This window comes from Rhamphochromis sp. 'chilingali', assembly GCF_963969265.1.
Source record: "Rhamphochromis sp. 'chilingali' genome assembly, chromosome: 13".
In the NCBI taxonomy this organism is placed as follows: Eukaryota; Metazoa; Chordata; class Actinopteri; order Cichliformes; family Cichlidae; genus Rhamphochromis; species Rhamphochromis sp. 'chilingali'.
The window spans coordinates 22,187,802-22,202,266 of NC_137940.1; the positions used below are offsets into that span (position 1 = coordinate 22,187,802).

Below are 14,465 nucleotides of genomic sequence, written 5' to 3' on the forward strand. Positions count from 1 at the left end.
GAGCACGCGTCCGTACTGTAAAAGCGTGGCTACGTAATGACAAGTGGAACCGCGAGCCCCCTGCTCCAAGCAACCCCAAGCAACCTGCGAGACACTCAAGTACAAACTGTCCACTCCCTCTCTCTAAAGTAACTATATAAAAGCAATTTAACAAACAAACAAAGCACAAGAACCATATATATATATATATATATATATATATATATATATATATATATATATATATATATATATATATATATATATATATATATATATATATATATATATATATATACTTGTGACTGTGTTAAGTGCTTTGTGCAACAGATCACGTTTCCTTAAGTTGTAACCTTTCACTGAGGTTCAGATGGATTTGATGTACTCATCAGAGTCTTATTCAGCTAAATCATCATGCAGTCATTGTTCACCACCTGTTATAAATATGGCTGTGCCTCAAGTTTCCAGCTTACGAAGTAGCACTGGCAGTGGGAAACATGGCATCAGATCTAAGCCAAAATGTCAAAGTCTAAAGTGCTATTTCCAAGCATTAATTTGCAGTACTGAATCCATAGCATGCACAGTTTTTACAAATAAGACCAGCTTAATAGTTTAAATTAAGAGAGTATTCTGAAAACTTGTTCATGAAATTAAGAATTTCTCTATTGTACTTCCCAAGCTCTCCCGCGGGGTTGATGCTTGTTATGCTCCATGAAAGTGTGATGGGGTTGAGGTCAGGTGACTGTGGAAGAAAAGCGCACAAAAGACAGCACTCTCTGGTCTTCTTTCAAGTAGTTCTTGCACAGCTCGGAAGTGTGTTTGGGCTTATTACGGCACTGCAGTATGAATCCTTTTCTACAAAGGTGCAAGCCAGAAGTTGGAGCATGTCCCTAAATAACTGAGTGCTACTCTTTGGTCAGACTGTCGCTGATTTTGTCAAACTCTACATTGCTCATGGTTTCCCTTTGAAATTTTCTGCTGTAAACTGGCAGGACAACCAAATTTACCTTAGCCAAGGAGGTTGTGTGATTAGTTTGAGCTGCCTGTTCTAATTTGAGAGAAGGTTTTATCAAAAAGTTATGGAAATACGGAGGGAAATGGGAGACATTATCATGATGTCTTCAAGAAATAACACAAACTAATCCAGATCAAGATATCCTTTTGGATCTGGGAGACTAAACTCATGTTATGGAGGAAATTTTCAGTCTTGGAGGAGGTATGCAGTCCCAGACTTCTCTTGTTATACCACAAGAACAACGGCTGGAAACTCATTTTCTTTAACAAGGCTCTGATGAGTACACTCTGATGAATCCCCCCGAGTGTAATCTGAACACTGCTTCAGCAAAAGGGATGCAAATCAGTAACTTCTGACAATGTGCACAAGGCGGTTAGAGGGATCAGTTCCATAGAATTACTTAAAAACACACTGCTGGTGTTTAAATACTGCAGAAACATAATTTTTTCACTTCACAAGTTTAGATGTTTCTAACTCTTCAAACTTTCTGTACTTGGTTGTGTGTGTTTGTAAAGCTGAGAAAAATGTACTTTTGAAAATGTATGATCTTAGAGTCTATGGAGTGCATAAACAAGGAATATTTAGTATAACTTTTTTTGGGGGGGGGGGGGGGGGGGGCTTATTGCAGTTTACTTCCAGGTGAAGTAAAAAACAAACACTCTTCCCTTTTTAAACTGTATGCCATAACAACATATGCGTTGAACATTTCTGAGAGGATTAATAGATTAGAGGAATGCACTGCCGCATTCACTGATACTGAGAAATAATGGCCTGTGGTTAGTTACTGGTGATTTGTATCCGTCTACAGACAGGTTTGGCAGACGCACATCATGCCTCATTGAGATACTGCGAGTGATACAAGGTCAAAACCTCAATGATTCATGAAGAAAAGCGTAGACAGTGGGTGAAGGCTGCCACTTTAAAACCTGTGGGCCAGGGCTGCCACTGGATTAACTAAATGAAAAGTACTTGGGAATAATACAATGGCCCATTCTCATTCAGTATAATCCTTGCAGGTATTGCAAGCAGTTTCATATGACTCGGCAGCAAAAAGGCAACTACAAGCACCTCTCTGAAGAAGTGTTTTGACTATAGGTTAAAACAGAATACAAATGTCAACTGTAAGTAATCTGACTTTTATTATCTTTCTATATTTTTATTATACTGCGCTACATAAGTGGTTTAAGTATGGCAATTGGACCTCGTCTGTAAAAGCTACAAGATTCTTAGAGGTATTTTTAGTGCTTCTCTTATCAAGCTGTGATATTAAAAAGGTGTTTCTGATTATTTGCATTTGTGTTCCTGCATGTATCGAAGCTTATTGTTTCAGTTTTTTCTCTATACAAACAAAACAGTTGCAAAGTTGAGCTTTCTGTTCTTTCTTTCATGTGTAGCCTATTCACTGAAACAGTGTGTTCGGTGAGACTATCAGCTGTGCGACATTGTTATTGTTTCTGTCATAATTAAATCAGGTTCTAATGGAAGCTTAATAAAGCTTTAAAAAGCCTTACGGGGAACAGCGCAAACAATTTTCCCCCCACGTTGGTGTTTTTTTGTTTTTTCGCTATTTTACAAGTCAATCTATACCAGGGATGTCAAACTTACATTTTAGATTGTAGGCCACATACACCCCACTTTGATTGGCCTGGAAGAGTGAAACTCCCCTTTCTGTGGGTCTAAAGAAATTTAACTACACATTTAATCTCTGAGTTATCTTTGTTTGCTACATGATAAAGAAACGCTGCTGTAGTAAGTGAGAGAAATTTGTCAGCTCTTTGTGCTTAAATTGTGAGAAATACATGTGCAAAATTACAGAAAAGCATCTAGCAGCTCATTGGCCGGACTGTGCTGTAATTATAAAGCAGAAAATTTTTGTTAAGTCACAGAAAATGTTGTTTTTACTGTCGACAAATTTGGAAAAAACAGACATTTCAATAGTAGATAGTGAAAAAACTGTTGTTTAACTACTTTAGTGTAACATGAGGGATGTCTTTATCAGGAGGAAAAACATAAAACGTCTGAAAATACAGTTAAGTTTTAAAATGTATGCACTCCTTCACATTTTCCAAAGTCAGCTAGTGGACCAGAGTGGAATCTTTATTGGCCCCCAAACGACATGTTTGACACCCCTGGTCTATATCAACAACTGCAAAAAATATGTGCTATATATATGGTGTCGCTACTTTGACCCATCATTATAAATACTACTAATGCATCATGGAAAAAACCCAACATGTTGCAAGTTAAGTCTAAAATACACTGTGGGCTTCATTTTTTGATTGTAGTCCCCACCAACCTCTTGCGATTGGATGCTCCTGGTTGAACAGAAGAATGTAAGGAACACTCTCTTTTTGTTTTGCTGTAAAAGAACCAAGAAATTTAGCATTTTTTTAACGAACAATGTTAGTACAGATTTTGTAGTGCTCTTTTTTTCCACCCAGTTGCTCTCCATGCTCCTTGATGCTTCTCCAGTGACGCAGATGAATGCACAGCAGGGAGCATTTCCCCCTGTATCTCAGTGAGAGTGTTTTTCTCTGGCAGATAAATGTCCGAGTTACAACCATGGATGCAGAGCTGGAGTTTGCCATCCTGCCCAGCACAACTGGCAAACAGCTTTTTGACCAGGTATGCCATGCAAGTACAGTCAAAGACATCATCTGACTTGCAAAAGCATGACTTTGATTGTGTTCCTTCATGTATTTAGATAGTGAAGACAATCGGGCTGAGGGAGACGTGGTTCTTTGGGCTTCAATATAAGGACAGCAAAGGCTTCTCCACCTGGCTCAAGCTGAACAAGAGGGTGAGGTGAACGAGATGTAAATTGTTTCCACTGTGTCATATTGTGAGGCTAATTATTAGCTACTTATTCATCCCTCTGCTTGTAAAAAAACACAAATAAATCAGGTGACTGCTCAAGATGTGAAGCGGGACAACCCTTTGTTGATCAAGTTCAGGGCCAAGTTTTACCCCGAGGATGTCGCCGAAGAGCTGATCCAAGAGGCAACTCAGCGGCTCTTTTTTCTGCAGGTTGGAGATGAGCACATTTACAAAAACCCAAGCTTTTGAAAGGAAGGTTATGTAAATTTGCACCAAAAATTGCAATGATGAGCATTCCTAGTCATTCTAATTCATGTGGAACCATTTGTTTTTTCCATTAAGAGGACTCACACCTGTCAGTTTATTGCAAATGGCAAATTTACTGAAACATAAGAAACATTTGCATTTAGATAAAAAAAAAAACAACAACAATAGGAATAATACAAATTTCAGTAAAAAGAAACAGCAGGTTTTGCATTGTTTCCATAAGAGAGTGCTTGCCTTGGAAAATGTGCATTCGGGTGCACTAGTTAAAGACAAGAATACACAGGGTTTCTCTCTGTGTATTTATACATCAATACTGCAATCCTTGTCCTACTATAAAATGGGTTATTCGTGAGTTTTTGTTCTCTATTTTAGGTAAAGGAGAGCATCTTAAATGATGATATATACTGTCCACCTGAGACTGCGGTGCTCTTGGCCTCATACGCTGTTCAGGTCAAGCTCGGAGACTACAGGGACGATTATCATGTACCGGGATATCTCGCAAAAGAGAAGCTGTTGCCACAGAGGTAGTACATCCTGTGAATATTAGCATTAGCCAGAGTTCACCTTAATTTCGAGTTTCTGCGACCTTAACTCTAACTGGCGTACCTATTCTACTGACTGAACCAGGGTTTTGGAGCAGCACAAGCTGAACAAGAGTCAGTGGGAGGAAAGAATCCAGGTGTGGCATAAAGAGCATAAAGGGATACTCAGGTACTACAGTTTTACTGCAAAAAAACCAAAACAAAACAAAAGGTTTGAATACACTTTTTTTGCATTCTGGTGTTTTGTTCATAATGATACTTTCTTCCACACAGAGAAGATGCAATGTTAGAGTATCTGAAGATAGCACAGGATCTGGAGATGTATGGGGTCAACTATTTCAACATCAAGAACAAGAAAGGCTCAGAGCTGTGGTTAGGGGTGGACGCACTGGGGCTAAACATATATGACAAAAAGGACAAGTGAGTCATAATTCATGAATGCCTCTGAGACATTTACATACGTCACAGTCTGTAAATCTTTCTGTTCACTGGTGGATCACAACCACTGGCATTCATGGTGGCCAGATGACTTTGCTTTTCTTTATCCTAGAGACACCATTTTTTCATTTGAATGAAATGAGCTACTTTTTGTCGATTTTTCTATCCATATAATCAAGTGCTTGAAAAAGGCTCTACCATGTAGTTTGGTTCTTGTTTGATTATCAAATTCTATCATGCTAATATGTTAAAGTGATTGTGAAGATATTTGCATGCTGATGTTAGTGCTAAAGTCACAGAGCTCCTATCAGTAGGCAATCAGTTTCCGTCTGTTTTGTATTTTCAACATGCTAACATCTGTTACATTCCCTGTACACCACAGTATAATGAAAAACCACACACCATTTTTTTTGCAGGCTGACTCCAAAGATTGGCTTTCCCTGGAGTGAGATCAGAAATATTTCCTTCAACGACAAGAAATTTGTCATCAAGCCCATCGACAGGAAAGCTCCGGTATGCGAAACGGTATCGTTAACGGTGGCAACATCGCCTTCCATGAAGCTAAACTAAAATCTGGCAACAACCTCTCTGTTCAGCTTGATGGTGTGCTTATCGTAACTCACTTCATAGATGCTCATGGACGGTATTAAATAGTCTTTCCTTGTGTACCAGGGAGGGTACATAATATGTTAGTATTCAAACATAGGCTTTTTTCACGATATTTCGCTGTGACTGTAAACAGGAGGTGTGAGCGAATCCCATATTTTTATTACTGCCAAAATAAAAAACTTTGCAAACGCATAAATTACAGCAAGTAGTGTAATGAGCTTCTGCTTGATCTCATTTACAAACATGAGTTTAGACCCTCAGTCCAATTTGCCTTCTGACTGCATGCAGAGACTTGGAAAGTGCCCAAGAGTTTAGAAAAACTAATGCTTTCCTCAAAAACAAAACTATCCTTTTTGAATATTTAAACCCATCCTTGATGGTAAAATGGATTTGATGTGCTAGGGGCCTATCACAAACCAATCCTTGGACATTCAACGATTGCTGCGTTGTGTTTGGTATAGGACTTTGTCTTCTATGTACCTCGTCTTCGCATCAACAAACGCATCCTGGCATTGTGCATGGGGAATCATGATCTGTACATGCGCAGACGCAAGCCCGACACCATTGAGGTGCAGCAGATGAAGGCCCAAGCTCGTGAGGAGAAAAACAAGCGACAAATGGAGAGGTAAGAAAGTGGTGGTGGTGTTTGGGGGGCAGGGAGTGAATAATGAAAGTTTATTTTTACAGTTTACAGTGTGTTCTCTCTGCTTTAAGAAAGGACTGTCAGGAGATGATGTTTTTTTTTCTTTGGATGTGTATTTATGCACAATTCTCCTGTCAGGGCTCTGCTCGAGAGTGAGAAAAAAAAGCGAGAAAATGCTGAGAAGGAAACAGAGAAGATTGCTCGGGAGACCATGGAGCTGATGGAGAGATTGAGACAGATTGAGGAACAGACAAAGCGAGCTCAAGATGGTCTGACGACTTTCTGAATGCAAATATTTCTTAACTTTGGTTTTATTTTTCTGTTAAAAAAACAAAACACTGAAGCATGGCTGTGCGAATTTAAACACTTTATATTTCGTGATTGTAAAGTTTAAACGGGCATGTTTGGGTGTGCTGGGACGGATGTGTGTTGGATGTGTCTGTGTGAACGTGCACGTTTGTTTCAGAGCTGGAGGAGCAAACTCGTAGGGCGCTTGAGTTAGAGAAGGAAAGAAAAATTGCTCTGGAGGAGGCTGAGCGCCTGGACAAAGACCGCAGAGCTGCAGTAGAGGCTAAAGCAGCCCTGCTGCACCACTCTGAGACCCAGATCAAAAATCAGGAAAACCTGGTACAACTGCACACAGCAGCCTTTTATTCATTTTCAGTCAAATTCACAGAATCCTATATTGACGAACCTACATACAGATTCAATCCGTGAAGCTAGGAAAGAGATTATTTTATAAAATCTGATTTTTAATTTCAATTTCAGTTAAATGCAAAGTGCATGCAAGCATACGTTCTCTCCTACACGTTGCACTAAAAGAGCACAATGACCTAATACCAGGAGGGCTTCTAACTCTCTGTCCATTCCTAACCATTGTTGTATAGGCCACTGAGCTGGCAGACCTTACTTCTAAGATCTCTCAGCTGGAAGATGCAAAGAAGAAAAAGGATGAAGAGGCGAAAAGATGGCAGAAAAGGGTGAGGGTAAATTAAAGAATCATGAGAGAAATCAAGAAGGGCTTCAAGCTTATACACATATCTGTCAACAGACCTGAGTACAAAAGACAAATACAGTGTTACCCACATCACTGCACTATCATATACAGTATATCTATCTATTTCTCTATCTAGCTATAAATGCTATACTGCAAATACTATAATGTAATTGCATGAAAGACGAAAACATGAAACAGATAATCCAAACCATAAACTGTACATCATCATAGTTCTTTATTTATTCTGCTAAGGTCTGGCTTCTTTGATCACCTAAGAGCTTCTATGAAAAACCTTTTAAACTAGCTGTGAGTCCACATAGTCTACTATCACATAGCACCCATGCCTTAATACTAAAAATATGTTGATATCAGTGTTGCCAACTTAGCGACTTTGTCGCTAAATTTAGCGAGTTTTCAGACCCCTTAGCGACTTTTTTCTAAAAAAAAAAAAAAAATTCGTTTGATGAGGGAATCTGAAGCATTAACAATTATCAGTCATTACCCCCTTATATATCATTAATAAAAATAATCATAAATGTCAAGCAAAATAATAAATAGATGTCATGGTCAGCTATTTCAGTGATTGTACATCCATAAGACCTTTTTTAAGAATGGGACTCCCATGTTAGTTATATTATAATAGTGAATAATTACTTCAATTACTCAGTTACTTTTAATGTAACATTCCAACCCAGCACTTCAGTACAAGTCATGTCTGTCAACAGGCAGTGATGGTAGAAGCTGGTTTGGAGCAAACAAAAGAAGAGCTGAAGACTAAACTCATGGGTGTCCACATCCAGGATTCGGTCCATTCTAACATCCTCGACCACGATGAGACGGATGAGAGCAGCGCAGAAGCGAGCGCTGAGCTGACTTCTCCGGGGATGGTCCGAGATCGCAGCGAGGAGGAAAGAGTCACAGAGGCCCAGAAGAACCAGAGACTACAGAAAAACCTAAAGGTGAGGTCAGCTGAACACAGTCAAATGTCTGTCTAGTAACACATCACCTAGTCTGGCCAGAGGTCCTATTCAGCTAGAAGTTAGCAGTCATGGATTGTTTAAGAGAGCGGACAAATTATTCACAAAATACCCTCGATTTTTGTTGTTGTTGTTGTTTTTAATTGAAAAGCTTTAGGTTCTCTGAATAATATTCTGTAAATTAGAAACCACTCAAGCTGAATACTGAGACTAATGTGACAATGAGTAAATGGCCAGTTCCTGCAAAATGAGTCTGGATTAAAATGAGCCCATTCTACCAATGTGGGAACAATTCACACAAACACACACATGCAATCAATTCTAATTCCTTTTGCATTAATTAGTAAATCCAAATGTTACAGTTTTTCTTGTTGACACGACAGGATTTGAAGTCTTTCAAAGCCCTTTGTCCTCTGCACAACCTAAAGCATTTCTCATTCTTTGTTACCGTTTGCAAATTTTAGCACATTTAAGTAAAAGACTCAGCGTAATTGTTTACAGGGTGAAAAACTGTCGGTTGTATAAACCTTTGTGATTGAAATAGATTATGTACTTTTTCTCAGTTTAATGTCTTTACTCTCAAATATGCTGGTATTATGTAATGGTGTATGTACACAGTGTTAGACATCACATTCAGAGCAGTCCTACTGAACAGTCAAAATCTGCCCCAAAGTAAACATATTTACAGAGCATATGCACAACAGAGAGCACGGTCGCAGTGTGGGACCATGCACGGACTGCTCAGATGAAGATTTTAGGAGGGAAACAGATTGCCCAAAGAAAAGGAAGAGGAGTAAAAGGGTGTGACAGTGAAGAAAGGGGAAGACAACAGTGAAGACGCAGAGACATGCAGGTGGCCATCCTCCTGTTAGACTGCATGTGAGCAGTTATTACAGTTTAATAGTTTTTAATTAGTTTTTATAATTTCGTTTTGACATTCTATTTTGGTTCAGTTTTGTTTCAGTTCGTTTCCACAAGGGGTTTCAGGTTAGTTTTTACAGGTTGAAAATGTTTAGTTTTAGGCTTGATGGATGCTCAATCATCCAGGTAAGTAAATCCCAAAAGGTTGATTCTGAATAGAATAGAATAGAATAGAATAGAATAGAATAGAATGTCTTTATTGTCATTGTCACAGGTACAATGAAAGTGGTCTCCGATCGGTGCATCATCCATAAAATTAAAATTAAATAAAAACAATAAAGATAAAAAATTAAAAAAAAACTTAAAGTGCTAATAAGAATAATATAGCAGTTTGAACAAACAATTCCCGTACATTCAAACACACATACCTCACTCAGTGCATAAACCATATAAGCTGCATAATGACCATTATTTTGTAGCAACATTAAGAGCTGTTATTGCAGTTGTGTAAAAGCTGTGTTAGAGTCTGTCTGTCCTTACATTGATTGCTCTGTACTGTCTGCCAGAGGGCAACAGTTCAAACAGGAAGTGGCCATAGTGAGTAGTGAGTAGTATCTCTTGTAATGTTCTGGGCTTTTTTTAAGACAGACAGCTGTGTAGGTCTTCCAGTGTGGGGAGAGGGCAGCCAGTGATCCTTTGGGCGCTGTTAATGACCCTCTGGAGTCCTTTTCTCTGAGCCACTGTGCAGCCAGTGTACCAGGTGCATATGCAGTAGGTTAGTATGCTTTCGATGGAGGCTCTGTACAAGGACACCAGCAGTCTCTGTTTGATGTAATTCCTTCTGAGAATTCTCAGGAAGTGCAGTCTGTTCTGGGCCTTTTTCAGCAACTCATAGGTGTTCACACTCCTGGAAGGGTTCTCCTCTATATTAACTCCCCAAGAAGCAAAAGTCTGCCACCCTCTCCACACAGTTAACGATTAGTGGTGTTCATCTGGATGTAGTGTTTTCAATGGGAGAAACGTTTCGTCACTCATGCAAGTGACTTCTTCAGTCAGCTGATTGCAGGTTTCCCCAATCTTATAAACAGTACATTTGCACAATGAGTGACCAGCCCACTGAATGAGCAACAGGCTGTGAAGTCAGTTCCTTGATTATTAATATGCAAATTGTCATGACCATTGATCAACAGCCACTGATCAAAGCCCACTAATCAAAACCCATGAGATCCATTCACAGAGAGTTGGGGAATGGCTCCAGTCACAGCATTGTACAATGGTGAAATATGTACCCTTAGGCCCCCTCCTCGATTCTGAGATGGTCTTTCTCTTTTCACATAAATGGCCTCCTTGAGTCCGCGCTAAAACCAGCGTTCCTCCCTGTCCAAGATGTGTACGCTCAGAGTGTCCACTGGCCTGTAGGTGTAAATAGACTGCAGAGTCCTGGCCCGACGAGGTAGCTCTTCTGTGTTGTGCCATCCGCTTCGCCAGAGGTTGTTTGGTTTCCCCGATGTATAAATCCTGGCAATCCTCCTGGCACTTAACAGCGTACACTATGTTACTCTGTTTGTGTCAGGTGACCCGATCCTTGGGCTGGAACAGTTTTTGGTGGAGCAGGTTTTGGGGTTTAAAATCCACGGAAACGCTGTTTTCAGAAAAAATGCGTCTCAGCCGTTTCGATACTCCTGACACGTACAGGAACATTAAGGGTGTTCACTTTTGGCAGCTTATGAGCAATGATCAGTCAGCTTTGATCTGATGTTGTTTATCAATGGACATGACAGTTTGCATATTAATAATCAAGGAACTGACCTCATTGTTCATTCATTCGGTGCTAGTTTCAGTCATTGTGCAAATGTACTGTTTATAAGGCTGGAGACACCTGCAGTCAGCTGAGACTGAAGAAGTCACTTGGACGAGTGATGAAACATTTCTCCCTCTGAAAACGTTACGTTCAGATGAACAAAACCAACCTTTCAGGATGTTTAGTTTTAGTTTAGTTTGAATTAGTTTCAGTGTTACTTTTAGTTTTTGTAGTTATTTTATAAAAGCATGAGGCAGAGACAAGATATAGCAATAAAATCATACATTTTTGAATACATACATTTATTTTATTTTAGTTAATTTTACAAGTTTTACAAAATAACTTCTGTTAGTTTTTATTTTCATTCTAACTTCCATCAAGTATTTTTCACATCTAGTTTTAGTTTCTACTTAACCAACTATAACCTTGCAATGGACAGCTTTAGAGGTCAGGTCACTGGGACTCTGTGACCAAAACAAGCGGCTGTAGTGTAGCACAGAGTGTGCCGATTATTATTTATTTGCTTTTTAGTCTTAATAGTTTAAATGTTTTTGTTCTGTCCACTTTTTTTTTTGCACATTTTATTTTGTTTTTTTATGTTTTTTCTTTACTGCATCGCAATATGTTGAGTGGCCATTGCATTGTGTGCCTCCAAAATAAACACTTTGTTCCTCTCATTATATGCAAAGGGCTCCTTTGCTTTACAAAACACAATGTAAAATCATATGCATCTCAAACCATCAGTATTTCCTTACACAGCGCTCAATGTCAGTGTAGGACAAGACTGGAAGGATAGGAGTACACTGTCATTATCGTAGAATATCAGCAATTGTTTTACCACTTTGGTGTCATGTTAAAGTTACTTGCCCTGTTGCTCTATTTGTTGACACAACTTTGGATTCTGAAGCATGAAAATAAGCTTTTAAGCAAGTTATGGCTTTTGTAGTTTAACTAATTTGTGTATCAGTTATAATATTTTCAAACATGTTTCAAGAAATGTGTGAAAGCGATTGAGAAAAACTGCAAACTTGTAAGTGCCACTTGGTGAATATAATAAAATATAATAAATACAGATTTATTTATATTGACCCAAATCACAATTTTATATTGTGAGGTCAAGACCCTGCAATAATACAGAAAATAGAGAAAACACCATCAATCGTACAACTCCTGGCGACAGTGGGAAGGAAAAACTCCCTTTAAAGAGGAAGAAACCTCCAGCAGAACCAGGCTCTGGGAGGGGCGGGGCCATCTGCAGCTGCAAGTTGTTGGTTAGGGGTAGGGGACAACACAAAGACAAGATGTGGAAGAGAGCCAGAGATTAATAATAACTAATGAGTAAACGCAGAGTGGTGTGAAAGCACACAGAGAGTTAAAAAAGGTGAGTGAAGAAAAAACACTCATTGCATCATGGGAACTCCCCAGAGCCTACACCCATCCAGCTCCAACTATTAACTTTGCGAGAAAAAAAACGAATTCTAATCTGTTATTAAATTTGTATTGGTGTTACATACTTTGTAGTAAGTGGCTGAGTTACATTTTTAGAGATTATTTATTTGACATTTAACAGTGGGACCACACCTCAAACCGACCCTTTCCAGCAGCGAATGCATAACTGTCCGCCGCAGCCATTTTTTTCTCGTTTCCATGTTCCACTTGCCCTCCCAAATTCTCTCTTAGTCATGCTTTTCGATAGATATCAAGCCAATCCTCAGTGAGCCTCATCCTCTAGTGTAGATTGTTGTTCTTCACCTAGCCGTCATGTTCATTTTAAATAACCATTGCAATCTGGTTTGGAGTTGTGAACTCTTACCTATTCCGCCAACCAGCTGATTGTTCTTTCCTACAGTCTGAAAATCGCATCTTTAGTTCCTGCTGTCCTGTTGTGCTGTCACAAACATTTAAACTAGTTTGTTAAATTTTCTGTACATTTTGTTGACACATTTGTATGGAGGTTTTGACTCTGCTGTAAAGACGTGCCACATAATTACTGCCACAAATTGTGTTTCACCAGAGCTAAGTGCACTTTACATAATTAACCATTGGTGGGTCGGTACATTATCATTCTTTTGTTTTTATTCAAGTTGCAAATCCCGTCTGTGCCCCTATCTCACAGACGTGACGAGAATTGATGCTGCATAGACAACGCAACACAAAAATAGACTTTATAACTGGGCACAATAGAGTGTTTTTTAGATGGGATTGAGGGGGAGTCTAGGGGAGTGGGGTAAGGCTTGTGAACAGTCTTGTACTTTGAGGTAAGAGGATTTTATTCACTTTGTGTTTGTGTTCTTTTTTTTCCCCAGTTCCTGAGCACCGAACTGGCTCGAGCTGTAGACGAGAGCAAAAAGACCCCCAATGACCTGATCCACGCTGAGAATGTGAGGGCGGGCCGTGACAAATACAAGACCCTGCGTCAGATTCGTCAGGGCAACACTAAACAACGCATCGATGAGTTTGAGTCCATGTGAGCGGGAGTGCTGTCGGCTGGCTCAGCCTGCAGGAGAGACTAAGTTCGGATGAGCTGGACACACACACAGAGATTTTAGAAGTGTAGGGGAAACATTATCACATTAATCGTAAATTTAGCTTAAGAATGACAGTGTGAACCCGAAAACAAATTATATTATAGACAATGTTGACGATTTCTTTAGTAAGCAAGTCAGTGAGAATGTAGCAGCTGTTCTTCTAGATGCATTTTTAATTTTGCACACACCCACATTCCCACTTCTCATTTATAAACAGGTTTGCTGTTGCCCTTATCAGTCTGATTACATCTTACTGCACTTCCAATATGTCCTATTGAAAACCTTATTAATGTTGATTAATTGAAGCAGTGACATTTAAGGCAAATGTTTTTATTCTAGCAAAATGTGAAATCATCTTTTCTTTATCTTGGAAATAGAAGTAAAAAATAAAATAGAGAGACACAACTGATGTGGGTTGGGTGCATTATTTTCCACATGAGCAATATTGGGTGTCTAATGAGTAAATCTGCTGCTGGTTATCAGTTTTAAATGCATGTTTGTGTAATATAATGTGATATAGGCGAAGTTAACTTGCCACTGTGGAGCAGGGATGTGGCTGAAGGGGGCTTAAATTCAACTGGCCCTGTCAATGAAAACAAGGGAAGAAATGAACCTTTTTGGTATAAATGCACCTTTGTAAGCATATTTATAAATAAAAAAAAACAACTTTATTTGATGATTTTGATTTTTATGATATGAGAAATGAAAACAAATTGCTGTAAAAATAAAAATCTTACAACATAATTTTTCAGTATTTCAAAAAATACAGTAATATTCTGTAAACAGCAATGCATTCTGGGAGCTTGGATAAAGTCTATAGGCTACTGTAAAATTCCATATTTACAGATGCATTGTGGGATTTAGAATAGTCGTGAGAATTTCCAGCAATGCGTGGAGGGATTTCTAGTGGTGGTAAGTGACTTAGTTAATTCATTTCTTAATTTTAATATTTCACTCTTTGTGTTTAGCAGCTTTAAATTCGACATTTTTG

General features: G+C 38.9%; 1 protein-coding gene across 2 annotated transcripts; it reads left to right on the forward strand.

Moving 5' to 3' along the window:
- Nucleotides 1-2,780: 2,780 nt before the first annotated feature.
- Nucleotides 2,781-14,032, forward strand: LOC308409279 (moesin-like). Of its 2 annotated transcripts, XM_080901901.1 has the most exons (14): nucleotides 2,781-3,327; nucleotides 3,536-3,619; nucleotides 3,699-3,794; nucleotides 3,899-4,021; nucleotides 4,451-4,602; nucleotides 4,706-4,789; nucleotides 4,894-5,040; nucleotides 5,475-5,571; nucleotides 6,129-6,292; nucleotides 6,449-6,579; nucleotides 6,777-6,937; nucleotides 7,198-7,290; nucleotides 8,033-8,266; nucleotides 13,253-14,032. In XM_080901901.1, the coding sequence occupies exons 1-14, from the start codon at nucleotides 3,304-3,306 to the stop codon at nucleotides 13,415-13,417; spliced, it is 1,755 nt and encodes a 584-aa protein (XP_080758027.1). In that variant the 5' UTR covers nucleotides 2,781-3,303; the 3' UTR covers nucleotides 13,418-14,032. The 2 variants fall into 2 exon arrangements, with proteins under 2 accessions (XP_080758027.1, XP_080758026.1); XM_080901900.1 differs by lacking the exon at nucleotides 2,781-3,327 and having other exon boundaries at nucleotides 3,338-3,619.
- Nucleotides 14,033-14,465: the final 433 nt, after the last annotated feature.

What these genes read in the sequence shown, in the direction of transcription:
- LOC308409279 (XM_080901900.1), top strand. Translation starts at nt 3,479, where the DNA reads ATGCACAGCAGGGAGCATTTCCCCCTGTATCTCAGTGAGAGTGTTTTT. An exon ending in GAGAAGCTGTTGCCACAGAG is followed by an intron (nt 4,603 to 4,705) that starts GTAGTACATCCT and finishes TGACTGAACCAG; the next exon opens with GGTTTTGGAGCAGCACAAGC. An exon ending in GAGCATAAAGGGATACTCAG is followed by an intron (nt 4,790 to 4,893) that starts GTACTACAGTTT and finishes TCTTCCACACAG; the next exon opens with AGAAGATGCAATGTTAGAGT.